Source organism: Danio rerio, chromosome 5, assembly GCF_052040795.2.
Source record: "Danio rerio strain M-AB ecotype USA chromosome 5, GRCz13ab, whole genome shotgun sequence".
Lineage (NCBI taxonomy): Eukaryota > Metazoa > Chordata > Actinopteri > Cypriniformes > Danionidae > Danio > Danio rerio.
The window spans coordinates 69,346,866-69,365,758 of NC_141025.1; the positions used below are offsets into that span (position 1 = coordinate 69,346,866).

Here is an 18,893-nt window from a genome sequence, read left to right on the forward strand (position 1 = left end):
GTTCAGTTTTGGGTGAACTATCCCTCTAACACAGTAGTTCCCTTTTTTTTTTTTTTTTTTTTTTTGCTGTGTACACCCCTTTTTAATATTTGACACCTGTCAAGCACCCCTTTATCAGATTAAACTCCACATTTTTTACCACAATAACTAAATACACATATTTTCTGTGTACATGATTAAAACAAAAATAATAAAATACGTGAATTTAATGGAAGAGCTTTTATGAAGCTCACAATTTTCATAGCATCATTAAATAAAGACAAACGTTCCTCATTTTGGCAAGTTTTTCATCGCTAGAGCTTCTTGGTGGATGCTGCAGTGCACCCAGGAAACCGATGGTGCAACTTTTCTGATGGAAGCTACTGCTCCTTTGTGCCTCCTTTTTTCTTCTTCTGCAGTTCCTCCAATCTTCCTTGAAAAAACAACAACTTACAGACATGTCTTGTGAGTGGCTGTGTCTTGTTTGTAAGTGCCGGACCATATACGAGGGCTTAAGACTTGTAGTAGCTAAGACCTCACCACAGACTACACATTGTGGACTTGGATTTATTGCATCTCCAATCCATGTAAATCTGAAACCAATGGAACTGTCGCTATATTTAGTTTTCTTACTTGACATTTTCTCACTCTAGCGTAGGCCTAATTGTCTTCATCAGTACATCTTCGCTGGATTTCTCTGTTCCCGCCTGTGCCTCTTCACCTCATTCGTTATCCTCTGATTTCATATATTCAAGGCTGCTGCACATCACCATAGAAGAGGCCGATGTAGATGGTTCATCCCCACTGTCACTTGACTTCTTTAAAGTGCCAGTTTTTAACCAGGTGTCCATTTCGATGAATATAGTAAGCGAGAAAAAAAAATTATGAATGTGCTATCACTTAGCACCAGGGCTATAGTGACACAGACGTGGAACCTCCAGATGTAAATTATAATTTGCAATGTGATTTTTTTTTATCTCTCTCTCATTGAATTTTTTTTCTTTTAAAAATAGGACACGTGAATCACTTTTAAAGCAATTGGTTTACTCGCTTTTTTTTTTTTTTTTTAAGTAAAATCAACTAATTGCTTTTTTTATCTTGTATAGTACAACCTTTTTTTATTATAATACTAATTATTAAGATTATTAATTATTATAATACGCTGTTGCTGTAATGAATATAAAAAAATAAACATGAAGTATTATGTCTCAGATATTTTTAGATTACTTTTAGAGCACATTATCTAATAGAAAAAATGTACAGTACAACATTGCTTATACTGCATCTGTCACTTTTTATAACTTGCTATAAAAGAAAGCACAACTGGTATATTGACAACACAATTATCTACTGTATGTAATGTTATGCAATAATTGTCTTTCATGACTAGGCCCACACTGAATTTGCGCTCGCAGAAATCCACAGATTTCTATAGATTTTTTTTGTGTCTGTTTATTTAGTTGTGTGTAAATGCATATAATTTGTATTTATTCGTTTTTTTTTAATTAATTTCAGTAATATTACTGAAAAATATTAAACAAATATGATTACTACAAATATGAAAACCTTTATAAGATTTACTCACAGTACAGTGTGTAAAGTAATACTCTTCTGTCTTGTAGTGTATATGTATATATATATATATATGTGTATATATATATATATATATATATATATATATATATATATATATATATATATATATATATATATATATATATATATAGCTTTGTTTACCAAAAACATGGATCTAATTGAACTGCATTGTAAACATTAAATAACAGTTTAAAATGTAGAATTTTTATTTAACATATTAAGTGTTTAGTTATGATACACCCAAAATCATAATGCATGAATCGACAGATTTTTTTTTCCATATTCTGTGCAGAAATAGCAAAAAATGCCTGAAGATTCTGTCTGGCCCTGGTCATGACTGTTGTATATACTTTTTTTTGTTTGTTTGTTCAAATGTAAGAGTGTTTTAGTTGTTTGAACTTAATATAAATGATGCAACAATTATCATGCCATTAAAACTTGATATCATTACATGTCTATTATTTACTCTTGTGCAACAATCTATTTGGAAGCAAAAGGAGAAATTTAGTAAAATAGCCAACTTTATTTTCTGTCCCATGCAATAAACGTGAATGAGAAGCAGATTTTGCTCATAATTTCTCATTTTTATTTAAATTATTATAAATAATATAAGTGAAGTATTCTTATTATTCAAATATTTATTTATTTTTAAACACACATATTTAACAACAAATTAACATGGTACATAGCTACAAACATACTCATACCCCATAAAAAGTAAGAGGGAGAAACATAAAAATAAATAAATAAGTTAAATAAATATATAGATAAATAAAAATAGATAAAACAGATTAGAAAATTAGTGGATAAACTCTCACTTAGGATATAATAACCCCTGAGCATTCAATGTAGGATAGGAAAGGCTGCTAAACCTCATAAAACTTTTTTTTGTAGAGCCTCGCATGGGGTACGTAAGGTGCTCGACATTAAGATGTAATCACACTGCTGATATCCAGTTTGTGGGAAGGCGGGTTTGTTTCTTTAACCACCTGAGAAGAATCAGGCGTCTGGCCAATAAAGAAGAAAAGCAAATGATTACTACGTGATTAGCTGACAGGTACATTTCTTCTGGCTCTGTACCAAAAGTTGAGGTCAAAGGATTAGGATTCGTATCTTTATTACATATAGATGAAAATGATCTAAAAATATCAGTTCAAAATTTATGTAATTTAGGGCATCCTCACAACATACAGTTGAAGTCTGTTTATTTTTCTCCTCAATTTATGTTTAATGGGGAGAAGATTTTTTTCAACACATTTCTAAACATTAATAGTTTTAATAACTCATTTCTAATAACTGATTTATTTTATCTTTGCCATGATGACAGTAAACAATATTTACTAGATGCTTTTCAAGATACTTCTATACAGCTTAAAGTGACATTTAAAGGCTTAACTAGGATAATTAGGTTAACTAGGCAAGTTAGGGTAATTAGGCAAGTTATTGTATAACGATGGTTTGTTCTGTAGACTATCGGGAAAAAAAATCTAATTATAAAATAATTAGCAATATATAATAATAAGGGGCTAATAATTTTGTCCCTAAAATGGTTTAAAAAAAATAAAAACTGCTTGTATTTTAGCTGAAATAAAACAAATAAGACTTTCTCCATTAGAAAATATATTATCAGACATACTGTGAAGATTTCCTAGCTCTGTTAAACATAATTTGGGAAATATATATATATATATATATATATATATATATATATATATATATATATATATATATATATATATATATATAAAAAAAAAAGTTAAAGCGGGGCTAATAATTCTGTCTTCAACTGTATGACTCAGATCTGCTGTCTCCAAACCACATGTGGGGCAAGATGAATCTGACCCTGGATACATTTTTTGCCAGCTTGCAAGAGACATATTCTTAATGTAGATATATTATATTGATTTACACAGTTAAAGTGCATTTATATTCCTCATAACCAGAAAGAATCAGCAGACTTTTTTTGCTATTTCTGTGCAGAATTTTGAATCAATAATCAATAACAAGTGATATTTTATTGGGAAAAAATCAAATGGAACAATTGCACATGCTGAAAGTTGCATTGCTTTTATTTGTAATTAAAAATGTGTAGTTGTATGTATTTTGTGTGGGGGTTTTTTGCCACGTGATATTTTTTTCCTATAGTGTACAGTGCAGATTTATTTAAAAGCTTTGCTAAAACTATCAATCTTGGCTGGATCAACAACTTTTATGGGAACACAATCAAATTTAAAATATCTGAGTACAAAGAAAGAGAAAAAAATACATCTGTGAAACCCCAGACTGAGCTGATGTGTAAGCGCTATGTGTGTGTGTGTGTTTCAGACAAGTGCGGTGCTGTGTTCAGGTGGATGTGCTCTGCTGGCGGTCAGTTCCCTGCTGGCCATCATCACTATCTTCCTGCCCAGTGGAGCCTGTGAGCGGAGGATCTGCACACTGGCTGGATACATGCAGATGGCTGCAGGTCAGTGACCGGCTTACTATCTGACCTCTGATCAGCTGTTACACACCAGCACTTACACGGGACCATGCTGAGCATTATTACATGGCTGATCCTAGTCAGTACAACCCCTAATCTGAGCTTTAGACGAGATTGTCTGAGTCATACTGTACACAAAGCTTTCTGAATATCTGTCCTGGACTGGTAAAAGCCCAACATCTCTCGTTCACACACTTCACTTTGAAGAATAGCTTGCTTTTTGAGTGCACACAACAGCGGGATCTTCAGAAAGGAGCAGAAATCTTCTGTTTTTCTTTCTGATATAATGTGATACACTCTGGAGCTCTGCTAACTGCTTTAGGCGTCCCATCTGAATTCTGTTGTGTTTTTAAACATCACATTTAAAGTGTATTGTTCATTTTTTGGCAGGGCACAGGAGGAATGATATCATTTGATATGACTTGCTATGAAGCACTTGAGGCTCGGTTTAGGTTGTGTTTCAATTAGAATGGCAGAGATTCATGTTACGCCTTCATTAAATAACAAGACAGAGTTTATTGAAACACTTTTTTTTATTATTTCGTGTGAGGCAGTGGTGTACAGTAACAAATTACAAACACTCAAATTACTGTAATCGAGTAGTTTTTCTCAGGAATTTACTAAGTAGTTTTAAAAATGTGTACTTTTACTTTCCCTTGAGTGCATTTTTAGTGCTGCATTGGTACTTTTACTTCACTCTTTTCTTCAACCTCCAATCACAACTCTATTTTTGCTAGCCTATTTTTGCTGGGGATTAGCTAAGTAGAAAAATCAGACCTGTGATTCTTGTCAAATCGAATCACAAATAGAAAGTAAATTGCATTATACTGAAGACATGGGTGGTTTATAAATGCAGCAAACTGTTTTGAGGTTATAAGAGTGTTCAAGATTTCCAAAATCTTTACCCAGAGACTGTTTAGACCAGTGGTGTCCAAACTCGATCCTGGAGGGCCAGTGTCCTGAAGAGTTTATCTCTAACTTGCTTTAACACACCTGCCAGGAAGTTCTAGTATATAGTAAGAGCTTGATTAGCTGGTTCAGGTGTGTTTGAATAGGGTTGGGGTTAAACTCTCCAGGACACCGGCCTTCCAGGACAGTGTGGACACCCCTGGTTTAGACTGTATGTCACTGATGAGAAGATGATGGATGTTTACTGTATGATGACTAAAATCACCAAATGGACTTAAATAAAAAAACTAAAAGCACTACAGAATGTTACGTTTACACATCCCTGCACAAATTGCATGTAGAAGCATCAACTTTTCACAGCAAAATACTCACTGGGCTACTTTTTACTCATACTTTGAGTAACAGTTTTTGGTTCAGTTATGGTACTTTTACTAGAGTATTATTTTTTTTAGTACTCTTTCCACCACTGGTGTGAGCAGATAACTTTTGGCTGAAATATGGTTTCCAATCTAAACTTCCAGTTTTAGGCATCCTGGCCAAGTATTTGATCAAATGACAACAATGTACTCAATCTGAAAAAGTTTTTCATATGCTTTTGGGAAAGTTGTTAACAATATTCATACGAACCCACACTTTAATATTTATGCTAGGTCATTAACCTACTCTCACCGAAAGCGGCAAGAGAGTCAAAGTAGCCGGAAGTCATTAATTTTCAATGAGAGTTGGCGGCGATAAGCGGCGAGGAGCAGCGCGGGGCGTCTTCACCGGTGTGGGCTTCGAGGAGAGTTTAAATCAAGTCAACTTTATGGTAATGAGCTATGACGCGGTTCGGCGGCAAGCAATCACAATGAAGAAGTCCGCCGCTTGAGAGGAGTCCAGAGAACACAGACCTGTGAACTTTGGTTCCAACCACACATGTTCACAAGGGTTTGATTATTGTGGTCGCCTGATTTTCAATTATTTCTGATTATTTATTACAGGAACATGCATTAAATAGGTTACTGGCGAGTTACTGGTGTGCATTAATGTTATATATATTTATCTTTAAAAAAGCGGGAATCTCATGCGACAGTACAAAACAGTATTGCTGCTTCAGGATATTTCAGACATATAGACGCATTGAATAATTAAGTAGAGCAAAGCCACGCCACATGCAACTTGATCTTCCATTTTTAAATGAATCTAATAAGAAGTGCGCAACATTTTCACGCTAGAAAGCATGTTTTATGCAGAAATGTAACTGATATGCTGCAACGGCCCCTTTACATATGAGATCAATGTAGCGAATTCTGACGCTCTCGCCACCGAAGCTGAGGGCAGACAGCGTTGTCGCCTGGGCAACCAGAGCAACCTTGGACGCTCTTACCGCTTCTGGTGTGAACGCACAGTTAGTTGGCAATGTCACTTAAAAAACAACACTACACATCTATATGCACATATGGTTTAATAGTTGTTGTTTTGTTTGTCAAGTACTTGCACATGTCTTAAATCTGAGCATGTAACATGCATCTGCATAATGTAGATTACATGGAGATGATAGTAATATTGTTTTTTGGGTTTTTTTTTTTTTTTGGTGTGTTGTTGCATTTATTGTGATATGACAGTAGTTAAACAGGAAGTGAAGCTGGGAAGGCCCTTAAGAACCACTACTTTGTTTCGAGTTTGTGTATACGCAGTATTAATTTCTTTTCTCTCTTTCAATGACAAAAATTGAGTCATGGTGGAGCAGTGTGTAACACGATCATCTTACAGCAAGAAGGTCGCTGGTTCTAGCCCCAGCTGGGTCAGTTGGCATTTCTGTCTGGAGTTTGCATGTTCTCCTCGTGTTTGCTTGGGTTTCTGCAGGTGTTCCGGTTTCCCCACAGTCCAAAGACATGAGCTGCGTCCGAAACTACTACTTAGTAGGTACAGCATTCGAATTTAAGCGTACTACTTGGCCATTTAAAAAACTACATTCTATACAGTATGAATGTGAGCAAAATGAATGGAATTTTGATCACATGACCTACCCTCGCTTCACTCCCATTCATGAATTTTCTCTTGGGTTATTATGGGATAGCGCAGAGTGCATGGGATGCACACTTCCGGGTCATCCGGGTACTTCTCGCATACTGATTTTAAAATTTTATGAATTCAGACACACTACTCACCTTACATACTGATTTTAGCATACTATATAGTATGGAAGTATGTGGTTTCGGACGCAGCCATGCAGTATATGTGAATTGAATAAGCTAAATTGGCTGTTGTGTATGTGTGTGAATGCAAGAGTCTATGGTTGTTTCCCAGTGATGGGTTGCAGCTGGAAAGGCATCTGCTGTGTAAAACATATGCTGGATAAGTTGGCGGTTTATTCCGCTGTGGCGATTAATAAAGGGACAAAACCGAAAAGAAAATGAACGAACGAATGAATGACAAATACAGACTACTTTCACCTTCAACTATTTATGTCTATTGTAGTCTATAAGGTTTGTCAGATTTTTGGCCCAGTCAATGACAGTATGATTGCCAGATTGAACCAAAAAAAATGGCTTGGCTCAGACTGACACCTTCAAGAAGCTGGGTTTTCTTACAAAAAAACCCCATTATTCTACATGCCAAGCAAATACAATTCAGGATTTCAGTCGCTATTTCCCAGACATTTCCCACAGTATAAGCACTGTGATTATGCAGATATTTTGTGAACGTGGAGAATGTTGAACCTGAGCAGCCCATCCGTCTGAAAGCACTTTGTAGCCGAGCGCATCAATCACAAAAGCGAAATTAATAAATAAAGAAAGAAGTGTTTGCTCTCGACGCCGGTTGCTAGGCGACAGAATGTTGCGATGGCACGGCGAGGGCACTCAGAGATTTAGTGGCCACAGTAAAAGACAATTACAGCCCTTTAACACGGGTCAGCGGTTCAGGGGTCCACATGCTGGCCTTCGTTCAGCAGGCGGATACTTCAATAAACAATCCTACCATCCTACAAGCAAGCACTCAAGCTAAATAAATATTATGTTTATATGCCAGGGACGTGTATATATCGGGAGCATTGATTTCTAGTGTGCTCTTGATATTCTTGAGGCCTTGGAAGGTTTTATTGGATATGGGAATAGTGTACAGTTAAATGCTTGTTTTAATTGAACCGTTAGGCTCTGCATTACGGAGAAACCTTAAATAATTTGAACAGCAAGCGAATAAGTGGCTCACGTTGATATATTTCCCTGTTCCATTATCAGGAAGTAATGATGTTTCCATAAAACTCCTGTAGTAATGGAGAATGCAAAAGGGCACAGACCATAACATTGATAATCTCAGACCGTCATTTGAAGCATCTGTTTTTTCAAGCGTAAGACACTGGTAATCAACCTCCATGCTGAAAGATGCCTTCTTTCCAACCTGACAATCCTGCAAACAAACATGCTGTGTGCTCAGAAACAACAGGCTTTCAGCAGGTTTTCATACTTCAAGTGTTTGCCGTATGGCTCCTTTGAAGAAAGTTTTCCTTCTCTTTTATTTTGGCTCTACTTGGAGGAAGTTTGAAAATTAATTATCCTTGAAAGTCAAAAGATGTGTTGCTGATGATTTTTAAAATATTTTATGGGCTGCTTTGCTTACTGGGAATCATTCCCTCATCATTGCTTTTAAAGTGTGCGCTGATATCATTTTCTGCCAGTCAGACTGTCAAACCCCAAAACAGATATAATTATAGTGCTCAGGCTCAATTATTCTCATTCTGGGGTTGGTGTACCTCAGGGGGGGGTGGGGTTTAAACAGCTTGCAGGGGTTTTGAATTTGCTCCTAGGTTTTTTTCTGGAAAGGCTTGCATTCTTAACTGTTGGAACTTCACTCATTCATGCATTTTTCTTTTGGGTTAGTCTCTATTTCAGAGGTTGCCACAGCAGATTTAACCGCAAACTCTCCCCACACAGAAATGCTAACTGGCCCAGCTGGTACTTAAACCAGCGACCTTCTTGCTGTGCGGCGACAGTGCTAACCACTGAGCCACTGTGCTGCCCTTGTTGGAACTTATGAAAGACAAAAAACTCTACTTCATGGAAATTTTTAACTCTATCACATGGCAATTAGTAACTTTTTGATGTAGTGTCTAATTCGGTTGAATTTGTGCGATCTCATTTGTACAATTTCAAGAATTCACACTTATCTGATAATTAATTGTAAAGCTTGTTTGGCATGCTGTGCCAGGAGAGAGCCCTGAGCTCATAAGATCTTCGAGCCTGGGGCTCCCTCACGTTTGCTAGGTGAGAGGGGAGTTTGAGCTCAGTTAGAACTCCCTTGCTGTAGTAGCAGCTAATAAACAGATAGTTCATTTGGACCCTACCATCCAAATGTCGCAACGGAAATCGAGATTCAGACCAGGCAATATTTTTCTAATGTTCTATTGTCCAATTTGGGTGAGCCTGTGTGAATTGTAGCCTCCTGTTTCCTGTTCTTAGATGACAGGAGTGGCACCCGGTGTGGTCTTCTGCTGGTGTAGCCCATCCACCTCAAAGTTGGACTATTTGTGGGTTCAGAGATGCTCTTCTGCATACCTCGGTTGTAGCGAGTGATTATTTGAGTTACTGTTGCCTTTCTATCAGCTCGAACCAACTGCCCATTCCCCTCTGAAATCAACAAAGCATTTGTGCCCACATAACTGCCACTCACTGGATATTTTCTCTTTTTTAGACCATTCTCTGTAAACCCTAGAGATGGTTGTGCTTGAAAATTCCAGTAGATCAGCAGTTTCTGAAATACTCTGACTAGCCCGTTTGACACAAACAACCATGCCACGTTCATTCATTCATTCATTTTCTTGTCGACTTAGTCCCTTTATTAATCCGGGGTCGCCACAGCGGAATGAACCGCCAACTTATCCAGTAAGTTTTTACGCAGCGGATGCCCTTCCAGCCACAACCCATCTCTGGGAAACATCCACACACACATTCACACACTACGGACAATTTAGCCTACCCAATTCACCTATGCCGCATGTCTTTGGACTGTGGGGGAAACTGGAGCACCCGGAGGAAACCCACGTGAAGGCAGGGAGAACATGCAAACTCCACACAGAAACGCCAACTGAGCCGAGGTTCGAACCAGCGACCCAGCGACCTTCTTGCTGTGAGGCGACAGCACTACCTACTGCGCCACTGCCTCGCCCATGCCACATTCAAAGTCACTTACAGTAAATCACCTTTCTTGACCATGAGCATGTCTACATGCCTAAATGCATTAAGTTGCTGCCAAGTGATTGGCTGATTAGAACTTTGTGTTAACAAGCAGTTGGTCATATGTACCTAATAAAGTGGCCGCTGAGAGTATAATGACTTTCTTCTTAAAGGGATAGTTCATCCAAAAAGTTAAATTCTGTCATTACTTGTTCACCCACCACTAATTCAAAACCTGTTAGACCTCTATAGTATTTTTTTTTTTTTTTTGTTCTGCTATATTTGTCGATAGCTGCTTTTTCCAGGTGTTAATCAGAAAAAAGATAATAAAAGATTAGAACCAATTGAGTATAAGTAAATGTTGTCAGTCATATTGCATGAAGAATTTAAGAATAAAACACTGTTTCCATCCCATATGTTCATGAGAATATAATCTTAATTTCTAGGAAAACAGATCCAAACCTTCATGGCAGTCTGGAGCACAAGTTTGCTGTCAGCACATTTTAAGACTTGAGAAAGTTCAATAAACTCTTCATAAAAAAGCGTGTCTTCTGCACTGATTGTTGTTGGTTCGCTGCTGATGTGTCATATTGTCTTTCCCCCGAACCAGTGTTTCTTGCCTCCATATTAATTATTTTGTAAATCACAGTAAACCTGCCAACCATATGAAATCCCTCTTGCACGGATGCAATATGAACCATCTCATAAGCATCAGGGAATCTGCCGCTTTGTCTACATCATTTCTTGCTCGAGAGTGAGAAAAACAACTCACTCTGCTTTGCAAACTGAGTGTAATTTTATAGCAGTGCACATAATAAGAAATCTTACACTCTCTTGTGCTTACTTTGTTCTCTGCATCTTCATAAGCATGGGCTATTTTATAACTTAAATATGGAAGCGAAGATCACAGGAGAGAGGGTGTTTGTTTGCTGATGTGAAATGAGGGAACCGAAGCATAATGGCCCTGTGAGAACAATGAAGGTATTATGCAGAGGAAATGATGGCGGAGCTGCATTTAATGTGATGATGGCAACTTCACAGTAATTCACAACAAACAAGAGTCTCTTATGGCGCTCGATGATTCCTCTGTGTGCGCAGTTGTTAGTGCGATGATGTATACAATGCTTTGCAGAGGTAATTTGCTTCGAAGCAAACTAGACTAAACTGAAAAGAACACTCGACTTTTTTGGGAATGGGTTATTTTTGCAAGTCAAAAGAGTTTTACCATTTTTTTGATCCATTCAGCTGATCTCCGAGTCTAGCAGGAGCATTTTTAGCTTAGCATAAATCATTGAATCGGAATAGACTATTAGCATCTCGCTTATAATTAAAATGATGATCTTCATTTTAGTTTTGACATTCTATGAATATATTACTGACTATATTACTAGGCCAATATGGCTAGGAACTCTCATTCCAGCGTAATACTCAATGAACTTTGCTGCACCATGACTGCAGCTGCTGCAATGATAATACACAGAACCTGAATAAGGTTCTCAGCCAAATAACAACACTGCATAATATTATTATGGAATTACTTAACCTAGGCTCATTGCAGATATGTACCCAGGTCTACATTTCTCGGGATAGCGAAATATATAATCGGAGGTACATCTGCTTTCACTTTTAGTAAATTCGCCAGAGACCGCTGTAAAGGCTTTTTGTTAATCTCAATTTCATCTTAGTCTTCTTCTACCGCAAATCCACCAGAGGACACTATATACACTTCAGCCCACCTGCGGTGCGTTTCCGAAAAACCTCAATAGTCAACTAAGGTTGCAAGTTTTCATATTGACAATTGTGTTTCCTTTGTAGTGCACTTATTTAATTATTATTATAATTATTATAATTATTTATGCCATTTTGAACGCAGCCATGGCTCATGACGAAAGCTATATGTAACCTATTATTTAAAAGTGGAATTAACTTAACATCTCCAAAGCTTATGAAAACAAAATATATAGCATACATTAGTGCTTTTAGTTTATAGTAGGTTATTTATTTTAAAAATCTGTATCTGTATTTATGGGCCTGTTGGTAAGAACATTCTGACTTTTACAATAAATAAAATAAAATAAAATAAATAAATAAATAAAAAACAAGATCCTCCTTTAATAATAATAGTAATAATAATAATAATAAATAATATTATTTATATTTTATTATTGTTATTATTAAGAAGGATTTATTTCATTTCTTAAATTGCCTTCTGTAAATTACAACTGTTAGCGATTTATATATGAGATTAAAATACGTGTTAGCAGTTTTTATGTTTATGAGGTTTTATGGTTTAAAATAGAGTATTTAATGTTCTCAATAATATTTGTAAAGGAAACAAAGGCATTACATGTGCCGTTTACATATGCTTCAGTTAATATGGAAAACGAGTGCATGTTTTTACCAAAACTAATATTGTGTGTAAGCGTGTGAAACAATAAAATCTGCAAAAAAATTCTACAAAACTTTTAGAGTTTTTCTTTAAAGAAGTTGTTACTCCACCCCGTTTAAAGCATCATTATGGACATTTTATGTTATAACTTAGTTAACTTGGTTAAAAGATAGATCTGCGGCAAAAAAAAGGGTTTTGGGACACACTTATCACTACATCGTTCTTTTCCCAAACGATGCATCTTACTATGATAGTTTAGTTTCGAGTTATGTCATTGTTTGGGAATCGCACACCAGGTCAGCTTGCTGTCGACTGACTAACTGACTGACCCACCCACCCCCTTCTTAACCCATCTGATAGTGTTTTCTAAATAAACTAGGAAAAAGAAAAGCTGTCGCGGTTGCATGATTTTACGACGTTTTTATTTATTTATTTTTGCTTTTGTTTTAATTGGTTTCTAGAACTGTTGTTAGCCTGACTCAAATCCTTTCATCGTGGTTAACTCTGTTCTACGTCCCAATTTTGCCGAGCTACTTTGCCACAGAGTTGAATCAGCCACTGACCTTTCTCTCACTCTTTTGGTGGGGTACTGATAAATTTATGCTCTCCTTCAGTGCAGAACTTGTAAGGGATCTGAAAGAATTGGCCATGACTGCAAACTGAAAGGGAAAAAGAATCTAAGAGAAAACTGATAAATGATTGAAGATGTTTACAGGAATGTCTTGATGGAAATATTGAGTTGCGTGATCTGCTGTCCTCGGGATGTTATTTATGGTCGAGTCGTCTTCTGTCTGCCCTGCTATATGAAACGAAAGAGACTGTCACAGGACACAGTGTCCAATGTGAACCAGGACAAGAAGGTCTTTCTGCGAGTACGTTTACATGGACACCAGTACTCCAATTTGTATTTGACAATACTCTGATTGAGAGTCTCCATGTAAATAGTGATTTTTGATGACCTTAATCCTTAATAATCGAACTAAACAGAAATTGAATTAAGACTTGTGACTTGCATTGTTGAAGTGCAGGACAGACATGTAAACACCTTAATCAAACTATTACTGTTTGTAGTACTTTATGCGACAGACTGCACACATGGTAGATGTGAGCTGTTTGACGACAAACAAATGAGATTGGCCTCAAGCAAGAGAGTTTTGGATGACTATGATCTCATCTAGTTTGTTGCGGAGGCATAGATGAAACGTTTCTGAATGAAATGGCAGAGGTGGCCTGTCACTTGAAATTTTGTATCTGCCGTCATCTGTTTGCACACATACTGTGAGAAATTAACTGCAGTTGAACTTGAAATTAAAATGAAATGTCCAAAAAACACATATGCTGCCATGACAAACACAAACTGTTATTGGATGAACCGCCGGACAGGCCCGGCGCCAGGATGTCAGAACTGAGGGGGCATTTTAAATCCATAGGGGGGCACTAGACCTCGTGACTGATTTTGGTCTCCCTTGTTTCTTTCATTTAGGCTATTTATTCACATGTATTATTACTTTACTTTGTTACTGACCTAAGGCAGTAATATACGTTTTAATATTAATAATAATATGCACAGTTTCGCTTTTATTGATTTTATTAATGACGTTAATGTTTTATTAATACCGCTTATTAATGCAGACGAATCATGGCTTTAGTGCCAAACGAGTGCTTTAAATCATGTTATTCTTCTTATTTATTTCCGTTTTATTTTAAATAACAGGCATATGAATGTTTAAAGTTTTAGGTAAAGACGTCAAATTATGCCTACACATGCAAGCTGACCCACGATCAGACTATTCGTAAAACCGGTAAATAAATATAGTGAAATCAGCTTAACCGAGTCATCCCGCTTCACGTAGCCTATAACCCAACCATCAGTGTTAGGGAAAAGCTAAATGTTACAATCTAATGTCTTTTAAAACAATTACTTAGTTACATTTTAAGGCATTAGTGTAGCCAGAAAAATACCTTAAAAAGATGCCTAAATTCACAGTTATTACCATGAAAATTAGTTTGGCACGGATAACACGCAACTCAGGCTATATAACTTTTTTCATCATTTTAAATGTAAAAATAAAGATTTATCTTAGGCTATCATAAGTGTGTTTTTTTTCGTGATATTGTCTGGTTGTCATTTGTAAACCATCATAAATAAGGTTACTAGGCCTACCCGTCATTTTATTTATTTATTAAGCGTATTTTAATAACTTGTTTTCAGGTTATTTTCATTTTAGGGCCATGAGCTACAAGTCAAAACAAATTCGATATGCTGACTGTGTTTTAGCTCTTAAAATAGGTTTACAATATATTTATGTTGTTTAATTTTGCGTCTCTGCTAAAATTAATTTAACAGCAAATTTCTTCAGCGTTTCTTCCTTTTAGAGCTCAAGAGAGTTGTGTTTAAAGAATTAGTTAACCAAAACATGTAATGAATTAAGCTGCTCGTCTCATGTCACACACTTTTTTCCCTTGTGAGTTGAGTGCGCCTCCATCGCCGTGTGCGTGTTTTATTTACGGGCGCAGCTGACCTGACGCGGACGCGCTGTGATCGGATCTCTGGACTATAGGATAGCTTTATTCCCACAATTTTTCATAATTTAATTGCTATGTCATATATTTTAAAATATTTAAATTTGTGTTCTAAAGGTTGGAACGACGGGAGTGTTGGTAATTAATGACAGAAAGAATTTTCAGTTTTGAGTGAACAATCCTTTATAAAAACTGGGGGGGCACAAATTCTTTCTGAGGGGGCAATGCCCCCCTTTGCCCCCCCGTAGCGCCGGGCCTGCCGCCGGAGGACATGAGTGTCGAATGGTGACATGATGTTAATCTAACATGCTATAACATGTAAAACGGGAACATGAAAGGAACATTAATAAAGCAAGTCATGTAAACACTTTAGTCATATTTTAGTCTTAATCAGATTATGGCAAATAATTAGATTACTGATGTCCCTGTAAACATAGTGATTGTGTCTAAAACTACTTAACCTTATTCTATGGACCAATTTGAACCAAAAATAGAGCTAAATATGACAAAATCGGAAACAACATTTATTTTGGGATGACCTTGCTTGATATTCAAAACATATTACTACACAAATTATACAGTAGTTGGAGAATCCAGCGTCCTATTGATAGAGACTATTCCTATTACTCACATGTTCATAAATCGTACAGCAGAATAGATTACTTTTTGATTGATTCTCGGCTAATTTCACAAGTTAATGATACCAAATATTACAATATATTAATTTCAGTTTACAGTCCCCTCATGTCTATAGATCTCTCTCTTCCTAAACAATGTTACTCCTGGTGTTTCAATCCACATTTGTTAAAGGAAGATAAATTCAGAGAATACATTGATGCCAAGCTAAACGACTTCATAGAAATCAATAATAACAGGGAGGTCTCCGACTCCAAACTGTGGGAAAGCAGTCATACGCGAGCGGGTATGTTATCTCTTACTAATCTGTTTCTAAAAGGGAGAGAGAAACAACTTAGAGAAATACAAAGTACTCTTCCTACTCCCGAATTGACATATCAAACATCAAAGTTGCTTGAAAATTAGGTCCTGCTTTATATTAAGTGTCCTTAACTACTATGTACTTCCATCAAAAAATAAATACAATGTACTTACTGTGTTTATGATGTATTTGAGAACACTTGTGGTACTTTTGAGTTGGGATAGAGGTTGGGTTATGAACAGGTTTGGTGGTATGGGTAGGTTTAAGGGTGGATTAAGGTGTAAGGGATGGTCAACAGTGTATTTACAAATGTAATTAAAAAAGTTAGTTACAAATGTAATTACATACGGGTATTTAATCAAGCATAAGTACACAGTAAATACATGTATTTACACAATAAGTATTGATGAGTACAATGAGTACCATCTCTAAACAATTCCTGTGTAAGTACTTATTAGTTAAGGCCACTTAATATAAAGTGGGACCGAAAATTATAATAAAAAATACAAATTAAACAGTAGATCTTGTTGAGATATTTTTAGTTACCATGAAGAAATCATATTCATATGTTTTTTTTAATGTACAGTGTAAAATGTATTAATTAAAAGTGCTGTCTGGAAGCTTTTGACACTTTTAAAGCATAAAACACCTTATGTTGGCAGTTAAGGTTACGTACTTGTTTATCTGAAAAACAACGCTAACGTCAGTTAGTCTCTTTTGTAAATGTGGGTTCTGTGTTGGAATGTCTGTCTTTGTTTTGGTCTGTGTAACTCCGCCCACTTCCAGATTACCTAATTACATTGTGGCACCCTGGGTTGCCTTAGCAGAAAAAAAACAGCGCATGTCATTTCAGACTTTATCAATATATCTGGGCTCAGCTGAAAATATGACTTATTCATGAAGTGTTTTGAATTCACAAACAATGCAAATATTACAAACGTTACTATTGTGTGTGTGTGTGTGTGTGTGTGTGTGTGTGTGTGTGTGTGTGTGTGTGTGTGTGTGTGTGTGTGTGTGTGTGTGTGAGAGCGCGTGTGTGTGTGCGTGCGTGAGTGTGTGCGTGAGTGTGTGCGTGTGTGTGTGCGTGCGTGTGTACGTGCGCGCTCTTCTGGGTTAGAGTGTGTGAACTGGGAATACTACATCTTTGACCCATTTGCAGTTACTCTAAAGACATACTGTATTGAGACGAGTAATAAATTATGATTGCTTCCAGCTCCATTTGAAAGATTCATCATAACAGGAAAGTGTGGCACAGTCAGTCTGTCTCTCTTTGTCTCATTATACATTATATATAGCAGGGCTTCTGTATTGGACAGTACCTTAATCTACCTTTTAATTCTGTGAAATGGTCACACTTTATTTTGATGGTCCATTTGGTGAATTTAAGTTACATTGCATCTACATGCCAACTAATTCTCATTAGATTATAAGTAGACGGTTAGGTTGGGGTTGGGATTAGTGTAAATTGACATGTACTTGCAAAGTTTCTTATAGTCAACAGTATGTCCGTTGAAGGAGCATTATCAGCAGATATTAAGCAGACAGTCTACTAATACTCAATTGGAGCATCAAAATAAAGTGTTAACTGAGAATTTTACTATGAATTCACAGTAACCTGTCCTACTGTATTTTTGTCTCTATTCCCATGTTTTATTTTGCTGGACTAATTAGTTATTCTTTATTTAAAAATATGTGATTAACATTGTTTAGGTGCCAACATTAATAATAAACTGATCAATCTAAAAATTATTTTCAAATAATGTCAATAACTGATAAATCTGTAATATTAAAATCCACACTATATACAATGAGGCTTTGTAAATATCATTTTAATAACGCTATTTTCTTAAAATCTTTAATTTACTAAAACTGATTTAATACAGACTGTATAATAGGGGAAAATGTTTTAGTACTAATATGTTTTATTATTTTGTTATTTTTGCACAAATTAAACATAGGGAGAGCATACATCTTTTACAGTTGAAGGCAAAATTTATTTTGTATTTGTCATAATGACAGTACATAATATTATACTTGCTGTTTTACAAGATACTACTAGCATTCCAAATTAAAGTGCAATTTAAAGGCTTAACTACAGTAGGTTAATTAGGTAGGCAAGATGGGTTAATTAGGTAATTAATTGGACAAAAGTGGTTTGTAGTTAATCAACACAATAATTTCTTAGGGAAGCTAATAATATTGAGCTGCATTTATTCCAGCTAAACTAAAAGAAAAAAAAAACTTTCTCCAGCGGAAAACATACTATAGGAAATACTGTGAAAATTTCCTTGCGACGTTAAACATCACACTGAAGAAAAAGATTCATTGCATTTGCTACATTTTTAAGGTAACTGGTTGCAAACTATTTATATGGGCTGAATTTAAACAAATAAAATTCAGTAATGTTCAACATAATTTGTTTGTTTGAATTCCCCCCATATAAATGGTTGGCAACCACATACTGTATCTTTCAAAAAATGTAGCAAAACCAAATTAATTGTTTTTTTTTTTTGTTTTTTTTTGCACTTCGAAAATATTTGTTTTAGATATTTGAGTATTAGTTAACCTCTTGTTTTTAGTGAGTTAAAACGAAAGAATTAAATTAAATAAAAATGAATGTTCCTTTAATTCTACATATAATAAAATGAATTAAAATATAAAACAATAAATTGTTTACAACCACTTAAGTTAAAATGTTTTTAGTAAATCCAAGGAATCATCTTTGAATCTTTTTTTTCAGTGCAGTTTTTGAAGATGGCTCATTCATCTTAACTAGACCTAATGGAGAAATGAAAGTAAAATCATCAGTTGAACTGGTTGTTTAGCACTGTAAATTATGAGCATGGATTTAATAGTATGAGGGCACTCATTGTCTGAAGTGATTGCAGCTACTCAGTGATCCTGCTTTTGGCTCCAGAGTCTTCTGGA

General features: G+C 35.8%; 1 protein-coding gene across 2 annotated transcripts in view; it reads left to right on the forward strand.

Moving 5' to 3' along the window:
- The window catches only part of lhfpl7 (LHFPL tetraspan subfamily member 7), a 241,961-nt gene that overhangs the window by 76,114 nt on the left and 146,954 nt on the right, over positions 1 to 18,893 (forward strand). Inside the window, exons 2-3 of one of the 2 annotated variants that reach the window (XR_015492051.1) lie at positions 3,901 to 4,978; positions 5,172 to 5,268. Coding sequence is in view for 1 of the 2 variants with exons in the window: in XM_087254650.1 (XP_087110776.1) it covers positions 3,901 to 4,039 (139 nt within the window). In the remaining variant the exon portion in view is untranslated. Of the gene's footprint in view, positions 1 to 3,900; positions 4,979 to 5,171; positions 5,269 to 18,893 lie in introns of those variants that run through there. The other variant, XM_087254650.1, reaches the window with a different exon arrangement.